Here is an 18,839-nt window from a genome sequence, read left to right as displayed (position 1 = left end):
AAGCTAAAAATTATTTCCATGCGTCACTTTCATGGGTTGTTAAAAGGGCACAAAATTAATTATCGACCTGCATGCAATTCCTACAGATTCCACACGATGTCGCCATTGTCGTCATTTTCAAGGGACTTTTTTCTTTGTAAATCCAACTAACTGGATTTCATTTCTTCCGGTCTCCACCAGGATGTTTTGAATGTGCACATTGGCAGCCATTGATTTGAAAACGAGGAGCTATTGAATATACATCACCCTGTAATCATTTTGATAGATTATAAACGTTTACTAATACCTAAAGTTGGATTACAAAAGTATTTCGAAGTGTTTTGTGAAAGTTTAGCGTCGACTTTTTTAATTTAAAAAAATGACGCAGCGTTTAAAAACAATGTTTTTTTCTGAATGACACAGCATCCATAGAAAGCTATTTTGGGTATATATGGACCGATTTAAACAAAAAAAATACCCAATAGTGATGTTTATGGGGCATATAGGAGTGCCAAGAAAGAAGCTCGTCAAAGGTAATGAATGTTTTATATTTTATTTCTGCGTTTTGTGTAGCGCCGGCTAAGCTATATCTTTGTTTACATCGCATTCAGGCATTTTGGGGTGTTGCATGCTATCAGATAATAGCTTCTCATGCTTTCGCCGAAAAGCATTTTAAAAATCGGACTTGTTGGCTAGGTTCACAACGAGTGTAGCTTTAATTCAATACCCTGCATGTGAATTTTGATGAAGGTTTGAGTTTTAACGAGTACATTTAGCATTTAGCGTAGCGCATTTGCATTTCCAGGTGTCTACTTGAGACATCTGCGTCTCAAGTAGGAGCAAGAAGATAAGTGTCATCAAAAACCGCTGAATAGCATAGTGCTACATTCAATAAATATTACTACAAATATTATATTCATGAAATCACAAGTGCAATATAGGAAAACACAGCTTAGCCTTTTGTTAATCCACCTGTTGTGTCAGATTTTGAAATTATGCTTTTCAGTGAAAGCAAACCAAGCGTTTGTGTAAGTTTATCGATCGCACTACAAAACATTAAGTACACTTAGCATCAGGAAGCTTGGTCACGAAAATCAGAAAAGCAATCAAATGAATCGTTTACCTCTGATGATCTTCGGATGTTTTCACTCACGACAACGCAGACAAATTCCAAATAATATCTGTAATGTCCACAGAAACATGTCAAACGTTTTTTATAATCAATCCTCAGGATGTTTTTAAAATATATAATCGATAATATATCAACCGCAAATGTCTTTCACAGTAGGAGAGGGGAAAACAATGGCTGTCCAAATTCTGTTGCGCGAGCAAAACTCATGTGACCACTTGACTCGATGTTATCGTTCTGGCTCATTTTTCAAAATAAAAGCCTGAAACTGTCTGAAGACTGTTGACACCTTGAGGAAGCAATAGGAAACGGAATCTGGTTCATATCCCTTAAAATCCAGCAAAGGGAGGCTATGGAACATGGAGTTTTCAAAATAGAAGCCACTTCCTGTTTTGTTTTTCCTCAGGGTTTCGCCAGCAATATCAGTTCAGTTATACTCACAGACAATATTTTCACAGTTTTGGAAACTTTAGAGTGTTTTCTATCCAATACTAATAATAATATGCATATATTAGCAACTGAGACTGAGGAGCTGGCCGTTTACAATGGGCACCTTTTCATCCAATATACTCAATACTGCCCCTGCAGCCATAAAAAGTTAATGCAATTAATGTCTATGTTGGAATGTCTGTGGTGAGAGGTTGGGAGTAGTTTTTACTGCTGGGATGTTTACAATGGGTACAGGTATTCAAATAAGGAGAAGGCCAAATGTATTTTGTTGAATTTTCTGTTTGCTCAGGCGAAGTTGGCTATTTGGCTAACAAGGAGGAACAGGGTCAAAGGTGGGGGGATAACAGACCCTTTACTATTATTTAATGGGATGGTCTCTGCGCGCCTTAGGGTAGAATTTGAGTTCTATAGAATGATAAAAAGTGTGGAGATATTTCAGGAGATATGGAGTGTTGGGGGGAGCTGTCTGTATAGCTGGGGAAGATGTATTGGACATACGGTTGTAGAAATGGTAAGTTTTTGGGGGTTATTGTGATGTGCGGTGTTGTTTTGTATCGTGTGGTAGAGGGAAAGTTTCATTAAAGATAGACCGAAAGTCTCACTCACTCACACACTCACTCACTCTCTCTCTCTTAAAAAACTAATAGATTCAAAGCTGATGAATCACTTTCAATTTGAGGATCGATATTTCTTTCTAATAAATTGTCTTGTTTTTCTGAAAGGGTTGTAAGGGAGATAAAGAACAGAACACGGAATAATAGAGTTGTGGTTGATTATTACTAAAAAAAAAATAAATCCAGAAAGATTGTGCTTTCGTGATCCTTATTAAGTTTTACAGAGAGTTTAAAATGGCAATGCTGAGAAATTGCACTCTGTGATTTGAGCAGCGCTCTCCATAGACAGAATGGGGAGAGCAGAGTGCAGACCACCCTACTTAAGCCAAGGTTAGCAGAGTAAAAGTTTGAGTAAAAACGCCACTCACCTTGATTCTTTCAGTGCTTGCCACAGTCTTCCCTGCTACCACTTCAGTCATTGTGATCTGCCGCTGCTGTGGTAACTGTTCTGACATTCTCATATGCTTTGCTGATTCAGAGGGACTGTTGATTGTCGACTTTTTCTAGTGTCCAAAAACATTTGGAAATTGATTTGCACGGTCGTTAGCTGTTATCTTTGTTGGTAAATTTCTGTTCATTGTGCTGCCTGTCAGCCATCAACAATCACCCATCATCTTCACGTGTGAATATGCTGACAGGCCAGGGGGGAAAAACTTTCTTGACGTGTGGTTGAATTGGGCCATTTTCCATGGCAACAGTGCAGTAATTCGTCAAAATTACAAACCCGCTTTTTATTGGACCATTTTCTGTGCTAAAAGTGCTGGAATTGGTCAAAATTGCGAGCTCTCGCATAATATGCGCTGATGGTTGATATTGCATTGAATTATGCGATCGCAGAATCGCAGAATCCTGGAGGGACTGAATTAATAATGTGGTAATTGAGCAAGTTGAGGAAACTAAACAGCTTGGAGTAACTGGATTGTAAAACTGTCATGGTCAAAACATATTGATTCAACAGTAGCTAGGATGGGGAGAAGTCTGTCCATAATAAAGTGCTGCTCTGCACTTATGTCTGACATCATCATGTAGGAGCGCCCCTTTCATTCTCCACATGTCCAATTCTCCCTTGGGTGTCCATTCATGTCAATCCTGTACCAATTCTCTGTCAAGTGTCTTATCTATTTTAAGAAGTATCTGTGCTCCTTCTATATATATATTTTTTCTCTTATATATATATATATATATATATTTATTGATTTAAACAGTAACCATTTTCCCTCCTATCTCTCAAATACCACTAAGCATCTCACGGTTTGACTTTATCTAAAATCATTGATTTTAGAAAAAACATGTCTATGAGTGGCAATCTCTAAAGTCCTTACATTTCCTTAATCAATCTATCTTGATCCTAACAATAATCCTAAATCATCACAGATGTCATATATTCCTGTTAAATTTAATACTATTTAAAAAAAACTCCTAATAGTCAAACAAAGCCAAAACAAATGCTAACCATATCAAATCCTTCCAACACTAATAAGCTCTTTCCTTCAGGGATCCACAATATCTTATCTGACAATAACATGAATTAACCTTAAAATCAGTTTCATCAATAATTTAATATATGTTGCATAGTGTGGAATACCTTATCTACAGTAGTTTCTCACCCCTAAGAACTTAAACTTATTTTTCTATATAATTTCCTGCCCTATTGGCTTAATATATCTCCTATCCATACCTCAATGTATATTATCTCCCCCTATTTATTCTCAATGATAAATAGGATTTTTTTCTGTTGTAAAACCAAATCAATAATTGCCAATTCAAAAACTTCACAGCTAATGTTGTAAAACAGAATCCTGAACCACTTTCTTATCTGTGGTTCAAACAATAATTCTAACCCAAAACTATAACTCCATTATAATTAATTTACCTTAAAAGTAGTAACCCAAATGACCACAAATTCATTATACAAATGGCTCTCCCCTGAGGCTGATCAGACCCCAAGAGATAGCCATGATAAGGTCAAAGGTCATACCACCCTTTTATAGTCATGTTCCATACCTCATTAGACAAATTAAAGAACCCTTTATCCTTAAAATAAAAAAAATCACTTGTGTAATTAAAATTCATAAAATAAAAACTCATGAAGTTCCATATGTGTGCGTGCCTCTTTAAATACCTTTGCACTAAAACAAATAGTCCTAACAAATGTTTTATATGTGTATATTTGCAAACCTTGATGAATAAACAAACACTTCCAGGCCTTTTTCAATTTGGTCGTTTATGGCCTCAATCTCACCCACTCTCCCCAAGATTATAGTCCCAGGAAACATCTAAAAGAGAGACAATAAACTCCCATTCTCCCAGAAGAACACAAAACACGTAACTAGCATTCACTATGCTACATCGATTCCGAAACTCAAAAGTGAACTATAAACCAAACCTAATGATAATTCCTCTTACCTCAAATCATTAATCATAAGATTTAAGCAACGTCAATGTATATGTATACTTAACTAAACATGCTACCCTTAGATACAATTAACCTGAAAACATTATGATCTAATGTATTACTTTTCCCCTCTGTCGCAAAAACAAACTATACAAAAACTCCCTACTATAATGCTTCAGATGACAATATTACTCAGAGACTCATGTTTACATCTCAAATAAACAAAACACAGTCTGCATGTTCCTCAAAAAAGAACAACTTGCCCCCTGTCTATGTATCATGGGAAAAGCTCAAATAACCAAATTCAACCTAGCTAATTTCCCAAAACATATGCAATTGTTTTTTACTATAGAGGTTGCTTTTCAACATTAATACCCTAACATTGTTCCACATAATGGAAACAGATTTTAATGTTAGACTACATGAACTTTCCTGCTCAAATGAACTGGTGTTACTTAAACAATCAAACCAGGAATCAATAACCATCAGAATCCATTATCACTATGTTTTACGATTCAGACATTCAGATCTCCCTTTCTCATAGCCAAATACAGTCCAAATAAACACCACAAATCAATGATGCCCACCTAGCGAATCTGCTGCTAGTTTTTAGCATCTTTCCTGACTACCCTGATGACTTACAGCTACTTTTAAAAATGTATTTGGAAATTTTTATCAACTTCTGAAAAGTGACTCAAAACAATAATGCAAGGCATTTTTCTTCTTAAAGACACAAACAATTTTCTCCGTCACCCCCAGTCACAACATCATTTCTGTGGTGACAAAAGTACCTTGCGAGTGATCTCATCAACAAGCGCTCAACCTAGACACAAGCCGCAACGACTTTCAATGAATTGTAAATAATTGTTGGCTGTCTGCAGCAACAGTAGTACGGGTTCGATAAACCAAACCTAATTTATCACATCTGTTGAATCTTGAATTAGAACTTACAACATCAATCAACATCTCTCATCTCTCAATTCGCTAATATATAAAATAACATTTCGATGGGCACAAATCTATCGTAATTGTCTCTTCATTATTATTTAGAATTCATTAGATTTAAATAACTCTCTCGTCTTTGATTCAGCATTTTAATTATAACTCTATTCCCAATACATTATTCAAACAGATCATTTATTGAACAGACATCGTCTTACCTCAAAATTCGCTCCGTCCTTATTTTAAGTTGAATGAATTAGTCTTTCAATTTGAACCAAACAAACTATTTAAAACGTTCTGTTTATATCTTATACAAATACTAGTGACTATAACTTTCTCTGCAAAACAAACAATTACTTTAATTACAATCAAAAACACACCTTGGCTGGGAACCGAACCCTGGACTGCAGTTTGCAAGACAGCTAAGCTCACCACTATACCACTAACGCTATGTAAAATACTAAGATTCTCCGCAAATAGACCCATTTTACAATTGTCTGTATTCGTAACTCCGGCATCGGGACAACAGAAAATAGCCCTAATTTTAAAGCCCAAGCTTTTCCTCGGCGAGGATTCTCATTAATCTCGCTCTCTTCTATCAGAAATTAGGAATAGTTACTATTGTGAATCTTGATAAGTTATTAGGTCTCACACATGAGCGAATTATCGTTCCTTCTTTAAACTTACTCCCGCATGTCGGGCCAAAATAGGTGTTTCTCTTATCTCTTCCCTGCATTATTTCCCTTCTCCCGTTAATTCCGGGACCTCCTTTGAGGATTTACTACCCATGTTAGTAAAATCCTTACCGTTACTAGTAGCTATGGTATTTAACCTGTTGCGTCGAGCAATCCCGTATCCAGGAGCATAATTATAGCCTCAAGCTCATTACCATAATGCAACGTTAACTATTCATGAAAATCGCAAATGAAATGAAATAAACATATTGGCTCACAAGCTTAGCCTTTTGTTAACAACACTGTCGTCTCAGATTTTCAAAATATGCTTTTCAACCATAGCTACACAAGCATTTGTGTAAGAGTATTGATAGCTAGCATAGCATTTAGCCTAGCATTCAGCAGGCAACAGTTTCACAAAAACAAGAAAAGCATTCAAATAAAATAATTTACCTTTGAAGAACTTTGGATGTTTTCAATGAGGAGACTCTTAGTTAGATAGCAAATGTTCAGTTTTTCCCAAAATATTATTTGTGTAGGAGAAATCGCTACATTTTGTTCATCAAGTTTGGCTAAGAAAAAACCCAGAAAATTCAGTCATTACAACGCCAAACTTTTTTCCAAATTAACTCTATAATATCGACAGAAACATGGCAAACGTTGTTTAGAATCAATCCTCAAGGTGTTTTTCACATATCTATTTGATGATAAATCATTCGTGGCAGTTTGGTTTCTCCTCTGAACCAAATGGAAAAAATGTACGCAGCTGGAGATTACGCAATAAAAGCGACGGAGGACACCAAGCGACCACCTGGTAGATGTAGTCTCTTATGGTCAATCTTCCAATGATATGCCTACAAATACGTCACAATGCTGCAGACACCTTGGGGAAAACATGGAAAAGGTAAGCTGACTCCTAGCTCCTCCACAGCCATATAAGGAGTCATTGCCATGAGGCGGTTTAAAAAAATGCGTCACTTCCTGATTGTATTGTTATCTGGGTTTTTTCTGTAACATCAGTCTGTGGCACTCACAGACAATATCTTTGCAGTTTTGGAAATGTCAGTTTTTTCTTTCCAAAGCTGTCAATTATATGCATAGTCAAGCATCTTTTCGTGACAAAATATCTTGTTTAAAACGGGAACGTTTTTCATCCAAAAATTAAAATAGCGCCCCCTAGTTATAAAAGGTTAAGGGAAAACATTGAAATGTCTTGGAATGGCCTAGTCAAAGCCCAGTTTGCCTTACACCAGCGGAACCCATCCAACTTGAAGGAGCTGGAGCAGTTTTGCTTTGAAGAATGAGAAAAAGTGGTTAGATGCCAAGTTTATAGAGACATACCCCGACATACCCCAATAATTGCTGCAAAAGGTGGCTCTACAAAGTATTGACTCTGGGGGTAAATAGTTTCGCACTCAAGTTCAGTTTTTTGTCTTATTTCTTGTTTGTTTCACAATATAAAATATTTTGCATCTTCAAAGTGTTAGGCAGGTTGTGTAAATCAAATGATACAAACCCCACCAAAATCTATTTTAGTTCCAGGTTGTAAAACACAAAATAGGAAAAATGCGAAAGGGGGTTAATACTTTTGCCAGCCACTGTAGAGTATTGTCTATTTCTGTATTGTAAAACATTTGTCTTTGCTCCCCAGGTGCACTTGTTTCATAACATCCTGTGTTCTTTCCTCTTCTAAACAGCAACTATACATCCTACCTGATCCCCATGGCCATTTTCAACATGGCCATCCAGACCATTGTTGTCATGTCCTCCTACCAGTCCATCGGCCAGAAATTCAAGAAGACTGGAAACCCCAGGGTAAGAAGCATGTCTGCTATTATTTTCATTCGTGGCTAAGCCCTATTCCAATACTGTATTTTTATTATTATGGATCCCCATGCCAAGGCAGCAGCTACTCTTTTTATTTAACCTTTATTTTACTAGGCAATTCAGTTAAGAACACATTCTTATTTACAATGACGGCCTACCAAAAGGGGAGTTTTATACCCTAACCCTAAGAGGGTTTTATAAATAAGCACCAACCAGTGGGTCTTGCGACGGGTATACAGAGATGACCAGTTTACAGAGGAGTATAGGAGCATTGGTGGCACATTTGATGGCCGAATGGTAAAGCACATCTAGCCGCTCGAGAGCACCCTTACCTGTCGATCTATAAATTATGTCTCTGTAATCTAGCATGGGTAGAATGGTCATCTGAATCATGGTTAGTTTGGCAGGCGGGGTGGAAGAGGAGCGATTCCGATAGAGGAAACCAAGTCTAGATTTAACTTTAGCTTGCAGCTTTGATATGTGCTGAGAGAAGGACAGTGTTCCGTCTAGCCATACTCTCAATTACTTGTAGGAGGTGACTACCTCAAGCTCTAAACTCTCAGAGGTAATAATCACACCTGTGGGGAGAGAGGCATTCTTCTTTCCCAACCACATGACCTTTGTTTTGGAGGTGTTCAGAACAAAGTTAAGGGCAGAGAAACCTTGTTGGACAGTAAGAAAGCTTTGTTGTAGAGCCTTTAACACAAAATCTGGGGAGGGGCCAGCTGAGTATAAGACAATACATGGATGTGAGAGCTTCCTACTGCCTAAGCTATGTTGTTGATGTAAATTGAGAACAGAGTGGGGCCTAGGATCGAACCTTGGGGTACTCCCTTGGTGACAGGCAGTGTCTGAGGCAACAGATGTTCTGACTTTATACACTGCACTGTTTGAGAGAGGTAGTCAGCAAACCAGCCCCAAGACCCCTCAGAGACACCAATACTCCTTAGCCGGCCAACAAGACTGGAATGGTTTACAGTATCAAAAACTTTGACCAAGTCAATACAAATATCAGCACAACATTCCTTATAATCAAGGGCAATTGTGACATCATTGAGGACCTTTTAAGGTTGCAGTGACAAATCCATAACCTGAGTGGAAACCAGATTGCATACCAGAGAGAATACTATATACAACAAGAAAGCCAGTTGATTATTGACAAGTTTTTAGAACACTTTTGATGAACAGGGTAAATTATAGATAGGCCTTTAACAGTCATGATCAGCTTGATCTCCCTCTTTAAATAAAGGACGAACCGTGGCTGCCTTCCAAGCAATAGAAAGAGGAGTGGGAGGCCCAGGTGCACAACTGAGCAAGAGGACGAGTACATTAGTGTCTAGTTTGAGAAACAGACGCCTCACAAGTCCTCAACTGGCAGCTTCATTAAATGATACCCGCAAAACACCAGTCTCAATGTCAACAGTGAAGAGGCGACACCGGGATGCTGGCCTTCTAGGCAGAGTTGCAAAGAAAAAGCCATATCTCAGATAGGCCAATAAAAAGAAAAGATTAGGATGGGCAAAAGACCCTGGACAGAGGAACTCTGCTTAGAAGGCCTGGTTAGAGCCAGTTTGTGTTCTGTGAAGGGAGTTGTACGAGATCTTCAGTTTCTTGGCAATTTCTCGCATGGAATAGCCTTAATTTCTCAGAACAAGAATACTGACGAGTTTCAGAAGAAAGAACCCACAAATGCTGACGCAAATGCTGAAGCTCCAGATACTCAACTAGTCTAAAGAAGGCCAGTTTGAATTGCTTCTTTAATCGCTACACCAGTTTATCTGTGCTACCATAATTGCCAAAGGGTTTTCTAATGATCAATTAGCGTTTTAAAATGATCAACTTGGATTAGCTAACACAACATGCCATTGGAACACAGGAGTGATGGTTGATGATAATGGTTCTCTGTACGCCTATGTAGATATTCCATAAAAACTCTGCTGTATCCAGCTACAATAGTCATTTACAACATTAACAATGTCTACATTGTATTTCTGATCAATTTTATGTTATTTTAATGGACAAAAAAAAAGCTTTTCTTTGAAAAGCGAGGCCATTTTTAAGTGATCCCAAACTTTTGAACGGTAGTGGACATCCAAGGGCAAGCCATGCTGCCCTGTTCTGAGCTGATTGCAATTTTCCTAAGTCCCTCTTTGTGCCACCTGACCACACGACAGAACAGTGGTTCAGGTGCAACAAAACTAGGGCCTGTAGGACCTGCCTTGTTGAAAGTGCTGTAAAGAGCAGCGTTTCATTATGGACAGACTTCTCCCCATCTTAGCTACTGTTGTATCAATATGTTTTGACAATGACAGATTACAATCCAGGGTTACTCCAAGCAGTTTACTCACCTCAACTTGCTCAATTTCCATATTACAAGATTTAGTTGAGGTTTAGGGTTTAGTTAATGATTTTTCTCAAATGCAATGCTTTTAGTTTTTGATACATGTTACTCACCACCTGGATTTGGTCTTTTGGAGCAACGTTGGAATTTCCTTTTTTTTTTACATTGGATAAAAGTAGAGACTCAGAGCTACAAAGTGAAATATCATACACTGCATCTGAGGGAAAAATGGGAAAGTAATTCTGCTTTGAAAGTTGATCAACATGTAAACTAACTTTTGATAACTGTCTTTTAATGTTTTGGTACTGCTATTGGAGAGCCCTTTGTGTACACCCATTCAGCATTGTTCACACCCTCTTAAGCCTTAGCCCCACCCATCTCTTTAAGGGTTGATCCGAGCGTTCTGTACTAACTTGCCAGTTAATTCCAGACATTTAAGAGAGAGAGAGAGAGAACAGCTCGCTGAACATTACTCGCCCTAGCAGAGCTGGTTAGGCTGTTATGTTATCCAGAGCTTTGGTGACTTCAACTGTGCAGTCAGATTGTCCGTTGGTAAATGCAGAGCATTTCGCATTCAAGGAGCACACTGTACGCTCAGGCCAATAAGTAGGGTTGAGCCGAAAGCACCCAAGCTAACTGGCTAACATTAGCTAGCTACTTCCAGACACATAATGAGAGAACACACCACTCTGACCATTTTACTCACCCTAGCAGAGCTGGTTAGGCTGTTTTCATGTTATTCAGAGCATTGGTGACTCTAACAGTGCTGCTGGCAACAATTGAATTACGATTTGAATTACGTTTACTAACACCGGACATATTCAATGGGTGTTCAGCGTTAAAAAATGTATCAGTTATTCTGCTCTCTGGCACACTAAGATTAGTTTATTGTTAAGAAATGTGGGCTAGATACCTAGGTAGGTAAACAATGAATCCCAACGCATGACATAATGTTAGTTAGCAAGCCAACCAGCTAATGTTAGCTAACTAACAGTACACTGTAACTTTAAAAAAATATTTTGTCAAAATTAGAAGCGAGTAAAATCTGAAAATGTAGCAAGCTACAATATCTTATCCATGGTCTGAAATTGGAGTAGATAGCCAGAGCGAATTTACCAGCTAGTACGTCTAACAACAGTTGCAGTGACATTGTACTGAAATGGAGACTTGCATAGTGGAGTCTTGACATGTAGCTAGCTAGCTAAACAATGGACCATAATCACAACTCATGACGTTACTACCCTGCATGAATTTGCAGGTAGCAAACTAACCAGTTCTATGGCTATAACTAGCCAAGCAAATATGTCTGAGATACAAAGAATAAGATCATACACATAACATTACATAGCGACCCAGCCAGCTAATGTTAACTAGCTAACAGTACACTTGAAATTAAACCATACTGTCAAAATTAGAAATATGTAATATCTGAATGTAGCTAGCTAGACTATCTTACATCATGGTTGGATGCGTCTTCTGTCTGATGCTAGGCATGGTTGCCCTTAGTTTGAAGATGTAATCCAGACGGGTGCTTTCTCCATCTCATTAGCTGTCATACTCGAATTCCATTGATTTCAAAACTCAGTCCTCCAGAAAGCGGAGAGCATACACATAACATTAGCTAGTGAGCATGCCAGCTAATGTTAGCTAGCGAACAATACACTTTAACTTGACATTAGGTTTATGCAGTTTTACTACGTGATACTTAAAAAAAAAACGTGTTCGACACGACTACCTAGAAATACTGACCAGCTCCAATAGACAAGTGCTTGCTACATGGCAGACCAATCCAATCTCATCTCTCAGCATTTCCAGCCCACTTATCTCAGCCAATCATGACTAGCGGGAAGGTTGCTGGCTTTTTCTGTGGCTAAACCAACTAGGCTCATAATATAACCAGGTTACTGAAAAAATAATTCCCCCCTTACACTCAATAACTAGCGTACAAGTTTGATATTACGGCACATGAAAGTTCACATGTTCGAGAAAGCATTTCTGCCAAAAAAACGCTATTTGCTAAAAACGTTTTTTTACCATTCAAACGGCTCTCCTGCGAAGTCATTAATTGCAACATATGCCTAGTTTACTGAATCGGGTCACTAATTTAGGACTAACTTATTCCTTGCCACCCATTCTGAAACTAACTGCATCGCTTTAAGTGTAGCAGTCATTTCAATCACTCACAATCACCGAGTGGTGCAGCGTTCTAAGGCACTGCTTCTCAGTGCTAGAGGTGTCTTAACAGATTCTGGTTTGATTCCAGGCTGTATCACAACCGGCCGTGATTAGGAGTTCCATAGGGCGGCACACAATTGGGCCAACGTCATTAGGGTTTGGCTGGTTTCGTGTCTTTGGCTATGCCGGAATAAGTGATGTAACATGCTATTCTATAAAATAATTGATCTGTAATTAATATCACCAGATTGAGCTAATCATGTAAATGTAATTAACTAGAGTCGGGCACCACAAAATAATATTTATAGAGCTGTTATCTTCCGAATAAACTCTTAAAGACCTCGTAATATTTTACATCAATAGCCGTCCATATCAATCGTCACCTTAATTCAGTCTCATCTGAAAGTTGTAAATCCTTTTATCTGCACAAACCCTGGCTAGCAAGTTGAATCAGCAATACAAAATTGGGTTTCATTATTTATTTACTAAATACTTAACTAATTACACATACACACAATTAATCATAACTTGATTACAAATTACGTCATAAAGGAAAACGTCCCTAGCGGGCGGAACAGATATGACAGCTTGTTACACAAAGGAAAAGGGACTGGGTTGAGTGAAAGGCGGGAGACTGAGGAACAAAGGGAAAAAGCTGTGCTATCGTAAATACAGTATCTTATGCATTCTAAATTACCGCCCTTTGGAAAATGGGCAATAAACATTTACTCTGAGCTGCGCTTCAGTAGGTTGGTGGTAGATGGAAGTCCGTGTTGTCAAACCGAGTCCTTTGTCCTTTGAAGAATGTCTCTGGTGGTCAATTGGATAAGTTGTAGTAACGTCATTGTGTGGTAGACGGTTTACAACCTCTGTCTCTTCACGTGGGCGGGCCACTGAGTGAGCAGCAATATCTCATGAAAACCCACACATGAAAACTCACATTTTAAAAGCTAAAATCACATTTCATCCCATCACAAATAATTTCATATTCAAACATTTAAATTGAACAACAAATCCATGTGAATCCGATAACTCTGATGTGTATACTTTCCACTGTAGAGTTTATGTCATCTTAGCATTGATGAGAATGTCTCAGATGACAACCGAACTGACATCATATTCATTAAGTACCACCGCATATGTTCAATTGTTCAGATTACCAGAATATAGTTCATTTCCCCTCACATTCTGACGTTCTCAGAATCTCTATGTTAACCAAGGGTAACCTCAGTAGGGTAGAGAGAGGAAAAAGGGGGGAAGAGGTATTTATGACTGTCATAAACCTACCCCCCAGGCCAACGTCATGACACCGGGGTAGGCCGTCATTGTAAATAATCATTTATTTAGTTAATTAAAAAAATTGTATAGTGTTGAGTCGTCTGCATACATAGACACACTGGCTTTACTCAAAGGTAGTGGTATGTTGTTAGTAAAGACTTTAAAAAGTAAGTGGCCTAGACAGCTTCCCTGGGGAATTCCTGATTCTACCTGGATTATGTTGGAGAGGCTTCCATTAAAGAACACCCTCTGTCAACATGCACAATCCCTATAGTGCCAATGTTAATCTATTTAGTTTTTTTGCCCATGTAAGTTGTAGAGCATCAAGGCCCCCGGGAGAAGGGATTAGGTGAGTTGGTTTGAAAAGCAACCACTGTGCCGTAAAGGAAGCCACTATACATACGTCCCGCGGGACTGGAGGGACTGAATCAGGTTGCCTCTATATGTTGCATAAGACATTTACTCATGGTGCTGTAGCTAGGTCTAAGACCGCGCTAGTCGGAGCACAAATGTGACTATTCTGCAGGAAAGCGTGAGCTCTTCTCACTAAGGCAGCACTGTTACTGTTATGTAACCTTCAAATAGCATCACTCACACACAGACTTGCTCTCTCTGTGTCTCTCTCACACACACACAGACACACACACATCCAAGACCTCCAAGACACATCACCTTATCACTATTTTGGAAAAACAAAGCCCCCTCTCCTCTCAGACTCCCCTGACAAACAGAGTGTTGGGTTTCTACTAGAAATGTCTACAAAACTGTAAACTATGTAATTAACATTCCTTTATGGATACAACAGTTGTACACATGGCAATCCAATCTTTTTGTCATGTGTACTCAAAAAGAACACATACACAAACGAACCTGTTACCCCCAAGTATATTGCAGTATGAATATGAAACATGGGATTACTCAATGGTCAGTGAACAACGTTTCCCTGTGTACCTGTTTCGGTGCATGATGTCTTTGTTTACGAGCTGAACTCGGAATGTAGTTCATTATGAAATTATGGTAAGCTACATATTATGTTTCTATCCCAGCCGTTATCCCATGCTTGTGACCAGACCGTCACATGCATGTAAGCCCCATGATCCGAGATGTTTTTCTTTCTTTTTTTGTTCTCTTCATGGCTGAATAGTAACAATTCCTTCTCTCTCTCCCTCTCTCTCTCCATCTCCCTGCTCTCTCTTTCTCCCTTTGCATGTTTTGGAATGTTTTTATTCTGTACATGTAACGGTTTTCTTGTGTCAAAGGAGAGGAGGACCAAAATGCAGCGTGGTTACTATTCATGTTTTTTTAATAAAGCAACTAAACATAATACAAAACAACAAACGTGGAAAACCGAAACAGCCTATTCTGGTGCAAATTAACACAGAGACAGGAACAATCACCCACAAAACCCAACACCAAACAGGCTACCTAAATATGGTTCCCAATCAGAGACAATGACTAACACCTGCCTCTGATTGAGAACCATATCAGGCCAAACACAGAAACAGACAAACTAGACACACAACATAGAATGCCCACTCAGATCACACCCTGACCAAACAAAACATATAAACATACAAAGCAAACTATGGTCAGGGTGTGACAGTACAGGCTTTCTTCTTTTCATTCTGTCTATTATGTTAGTATTGTGGAGTAACTACAATGTTGTTTATCCAACCTGTATCTTTAATTAATAACTTCACCATGCTCAAAGGTATATTCAATGTCTGCTTTTTTTTAACCCAACCATTCTTTGCGAGACATTGGAAAACCTTGCAGGTTTTTGTAGTTGAATCTGTGTTTGAAATTCACTGCTCCACTGAGGGACCTTACAGATAAATCTGTGTGTGCTACAGAGATGAAGTAGTCATAAAACATTATTTTAACACTATTGCACACAGAGAGTCCATGCAATGTATTATGTGACTTGCACATGAACTTATTTAGGCTTGTTATAACAAAGTGGTTGAATACGTATTGATTAAAGACATTTCAGCTTTTCATTTTAAATACATTTGTAAACATTTCCACTTTGAAATTATTGGGTATTGTGTGTAGGCCAGTGACAAAAAAAAAACATATTTAATCCATTTTAAAACTCAGGCTGTAACACAACAACATTTTGCAAAAGTAAAGTGGTGTGAATACTTTCTCAAGGCATTGTAAGTAATATACTGTCAATCTCTCTACAGTTTAACACTTCCACTCCCCTGAAGACATTTTTGTTCTGCTGGGGACCCTATGGAGTCCTTGCCTTCTACGCTGCTGTTGAGAATGCCAACTTGGTCTCTCCCAAAATTAGGATGGTAAGGACAACACACATGCACACAGTGCATCTAATCTGACAGAAAACTTCATATAGATTTCTCAAGGTCATATGAGTTTGTTTATGCCAACGGTCTTTTACTCCATTTACCAAATGCAATACTCAGGATTTCTGTGTAATACAGTAGTCATTAATCACACTGCTTGATTATATACAGTGCATTCAGAAATTATTCAGACCCCTTGACTTTTTCCACATTTTGTCACGTTAGTCTTATTCTGAAATGTATTAACTTGTTTCCCCCCCTCATCAATTTACACACAATACCCCATAATGACAAAGCAAAACAAGGTTTTTAGAAATGTTTGCAAATTTATTAAAAAATAAATAAACTGAAATATTACATTAACATAAGTATTCAGACCCTTTACTCAGTACTTAGTTGAAGCACCTACAAGCTTGGCAAACCTGTATTTGGGGAGTTTCTCCCATTCTTCTCTGCAGGTCCTCTCAAGCTCTGTCAGGTTGGATGGGAGCGTCACTGCACAGCTATTTTCAAGTCTCTCCAGAGATGTTCGATCGGGTTCAAGTCAGAGCTCTGGCTGTGACGCTTAGGTATCAGGCCAAAGGGTTCAATTATCAATCTCATTATCTGAGCATTTTTAGGTGCCTTTTGGCAAACTCCAAGTGGGCTGTCATGTGCCTTTTATTGAGGAATGGCTTCCATCCATAAAATGATGCAGAGATGGTTGTCCTTCTGGAAGGTTCTCCCATCTACACAGAAGAACTCTGGATCTCTGTCAGTGACCATTGGGTTCTTGGTCACCTCACTGACCAAGGCCCCTTTCCTCTGATTGCTCAGTTTGGCAGGGTTGCCAGCTCTAGGAAGAGTATTGGTGGTTCCAAACTTCTTCAATTTAAGAATGATGGAGGCCACTGTGTTCTTGGGGACCTTCACTGCTGTAGAAATGTTTTGGTACCGTTCCTTAGATTTGTGCTTCGACACAATCCTGTCTCGGTGATCTACAGACAATTCCTTCGACCTTGCTCTGACATGCACTGTCAACTGTGGGACCTTATATAGAAAGGTGTGTGTCTTTCCAAATCATGTCCAATCAATTGAATTTACCACAGGTGGACTCCAATCGAGTTGTAGAAGGATAATCAGTGGAAACAGAATGCACCTGAGCTGAATTTCGAGTCTCATAGCAAAGAGTCTAAGTACTTATGTAAATAAGGTATTTCTGTTTTTGATTTGTAATAAATGTTCAAACATTTAAAAAAAACTATTTTCGCATTGTGATTATGAGGTATTGTGTGTAAATTAAAGAAGATTTTTTATATGTTTCATTTTAGAATAAAGCTGTAACGTAAACAAAATGTGGAAAAATTCAAGGGTTCTGAATACTTTCCAAATGCACTGTAACTCATGGTCCTTTGGTTCCCAAAGCAATGTGCATTTAACACATACTTGTATAGTGTATTGCCCATTCAGGAAGCAAACTCACAACTCTGATGTGCCAAATGTCATTTTCCAACCAACTGAGTCATTCAGTTCAGTCACTTTATGTATATCTGTATTTTAACAAACTTGTTGTACAGTTCGACACAAATGTACCATTTGTTTCTTCTTGAGCTCGTACTGAGACATTGACATTGCTCTGTTTGGTCTTCTGTTTGAAGTTGGCTCCTATTCTGGCAAAGACCTCTCCCACCTTCAACGTTTTCGTGTACGCCCTGGGCAATGAGAACTACAGAGGAGGCATCTGGCAGTTCCTCACTGGGGAAAAGACTGAAGTGCCTCAAATTGAGAACAAGTTCAAATAAACTAAGCATGTGAAAATCACACAAACTGTCTTCTTGGTTTTCCAAAAGGTACGAATGTTGTTGTAGATTCATTAAAGTCACTGGACCTGGCCTTCAGTGTGTGTGTGTGTGTGTGTGTGTGTGTGTGTGTGTGTGTGTGTGTGTGTGTGTGTGTATGTTCAAACATTTTTAAAAACCTGTTTTCACATTGTGATTATGAGGTATTGTGTGTAGATTAATTATGTTTTATTCATTTTAGAATAAAGCTGTAACGTAACAAAATGTGGAAAAAATTCAAGGGGTCTGAATACTTTCCAAATGCACTGTAACTCATTGTCCTTTGGTTCCCAAAGCAATGTGCATTTAATATTATGAGATGCTAATATAATGGGTCATACATGTGTATACCAACTGTTGCTCTAACAGTACATTATAACCACATCAAAATGCATCATACTTGCAGGCTTCACTCATCAAACATGATACTACTTTGCATTCCTTTGAATCTGGATAAGTTCATGTAAAGAGTAGAGCTCCCCTGATAGAAATCCTTTAGAGCTCTAGTCCCAGTAGAAGCCATATGGTCAGCCAGAGATTGGGCATTCCAATCTTGCTTTGTAGGTTATTACAGGCAAAGGTCCTGGATGAGCTACAAAGCAGAATTAGTAGAGCAGCTACACTCTGCAATCCTACCAAAAAGGGTGATTTTCATGAAAACACATCCCTCTGGCCACCCTGAGATTATAAGAAAGAAAGAAATGTATTTTGCATGCTCTTCTCTCCTCCAGGCTTAGTTTCAAAGGCAGTAATGTATGTTGTCCTATTTCACATAGAAGTATTTTTTTGTTAGCACATCATTCCTGTTAGAAAGTAAACTACTAAAAATAGATGTTCATTGTTGACAGGTTATAACTGGTCAGTAAAAGTAAACAATCGCCTTCATTATGATGCACCAAATGTGACATT

The 18,839-nt window shown here is 38.4% G+C and overlaps 1 protein-coding gene across 1 annotated transcript in view; it reads left to right on the top strand.

The window, feature by feature from the left end:
* The window catches only part of LOC139367549 (RPE-retinal G protein-coupled receptor-like), a 38,818-nt gene extending 20,717 nt beyond the window's left edge, over positions 1–18,101 (top strand). The window contains exons 5-7 of the mRNA XM_071105797.1: positions 7,881–7,998; positions 15,994–16,107; positions 17,751–18,101. Coding sequence (XP_070961898.1) covers positions 7,881–7,998; positions 15,994–16,107; positions 17,751–17,894 — 376 coding nt within the window. The 3' untranslated portion in view covers positions 17,895–18,101. The remainder of the gene's footprint in view (positions 1–7,880; positions 7,999–15,993; positions 16,108–17,750) is intronic.
* Positions 18,102–18,839: the final 738 nt, after the last annotated feature.

This window comes from Oncorhynchus clarkii, chromosome 16, assembly GCF_045791955.1.
Source record: "Oncorhynchus clarkii lewisi isolate Uvic-CL-2024 chromosome 16, UVic_Ocla_1.0, whole genome shotgun sequence".
Taxonomy (NCBI): domain Eukaryota; kingdom Metazoa; phylum Chordata; class Actinopteri; order Salmoniformes; family Salmonidae; genus Oncorhynchus; species Oncorhynchus clarkii.
The sequence above is the reverse complement of the archived record's forward strand: the minus strand, read 5'-3'. Positions and strand labels throughout refer to the sequence as shown.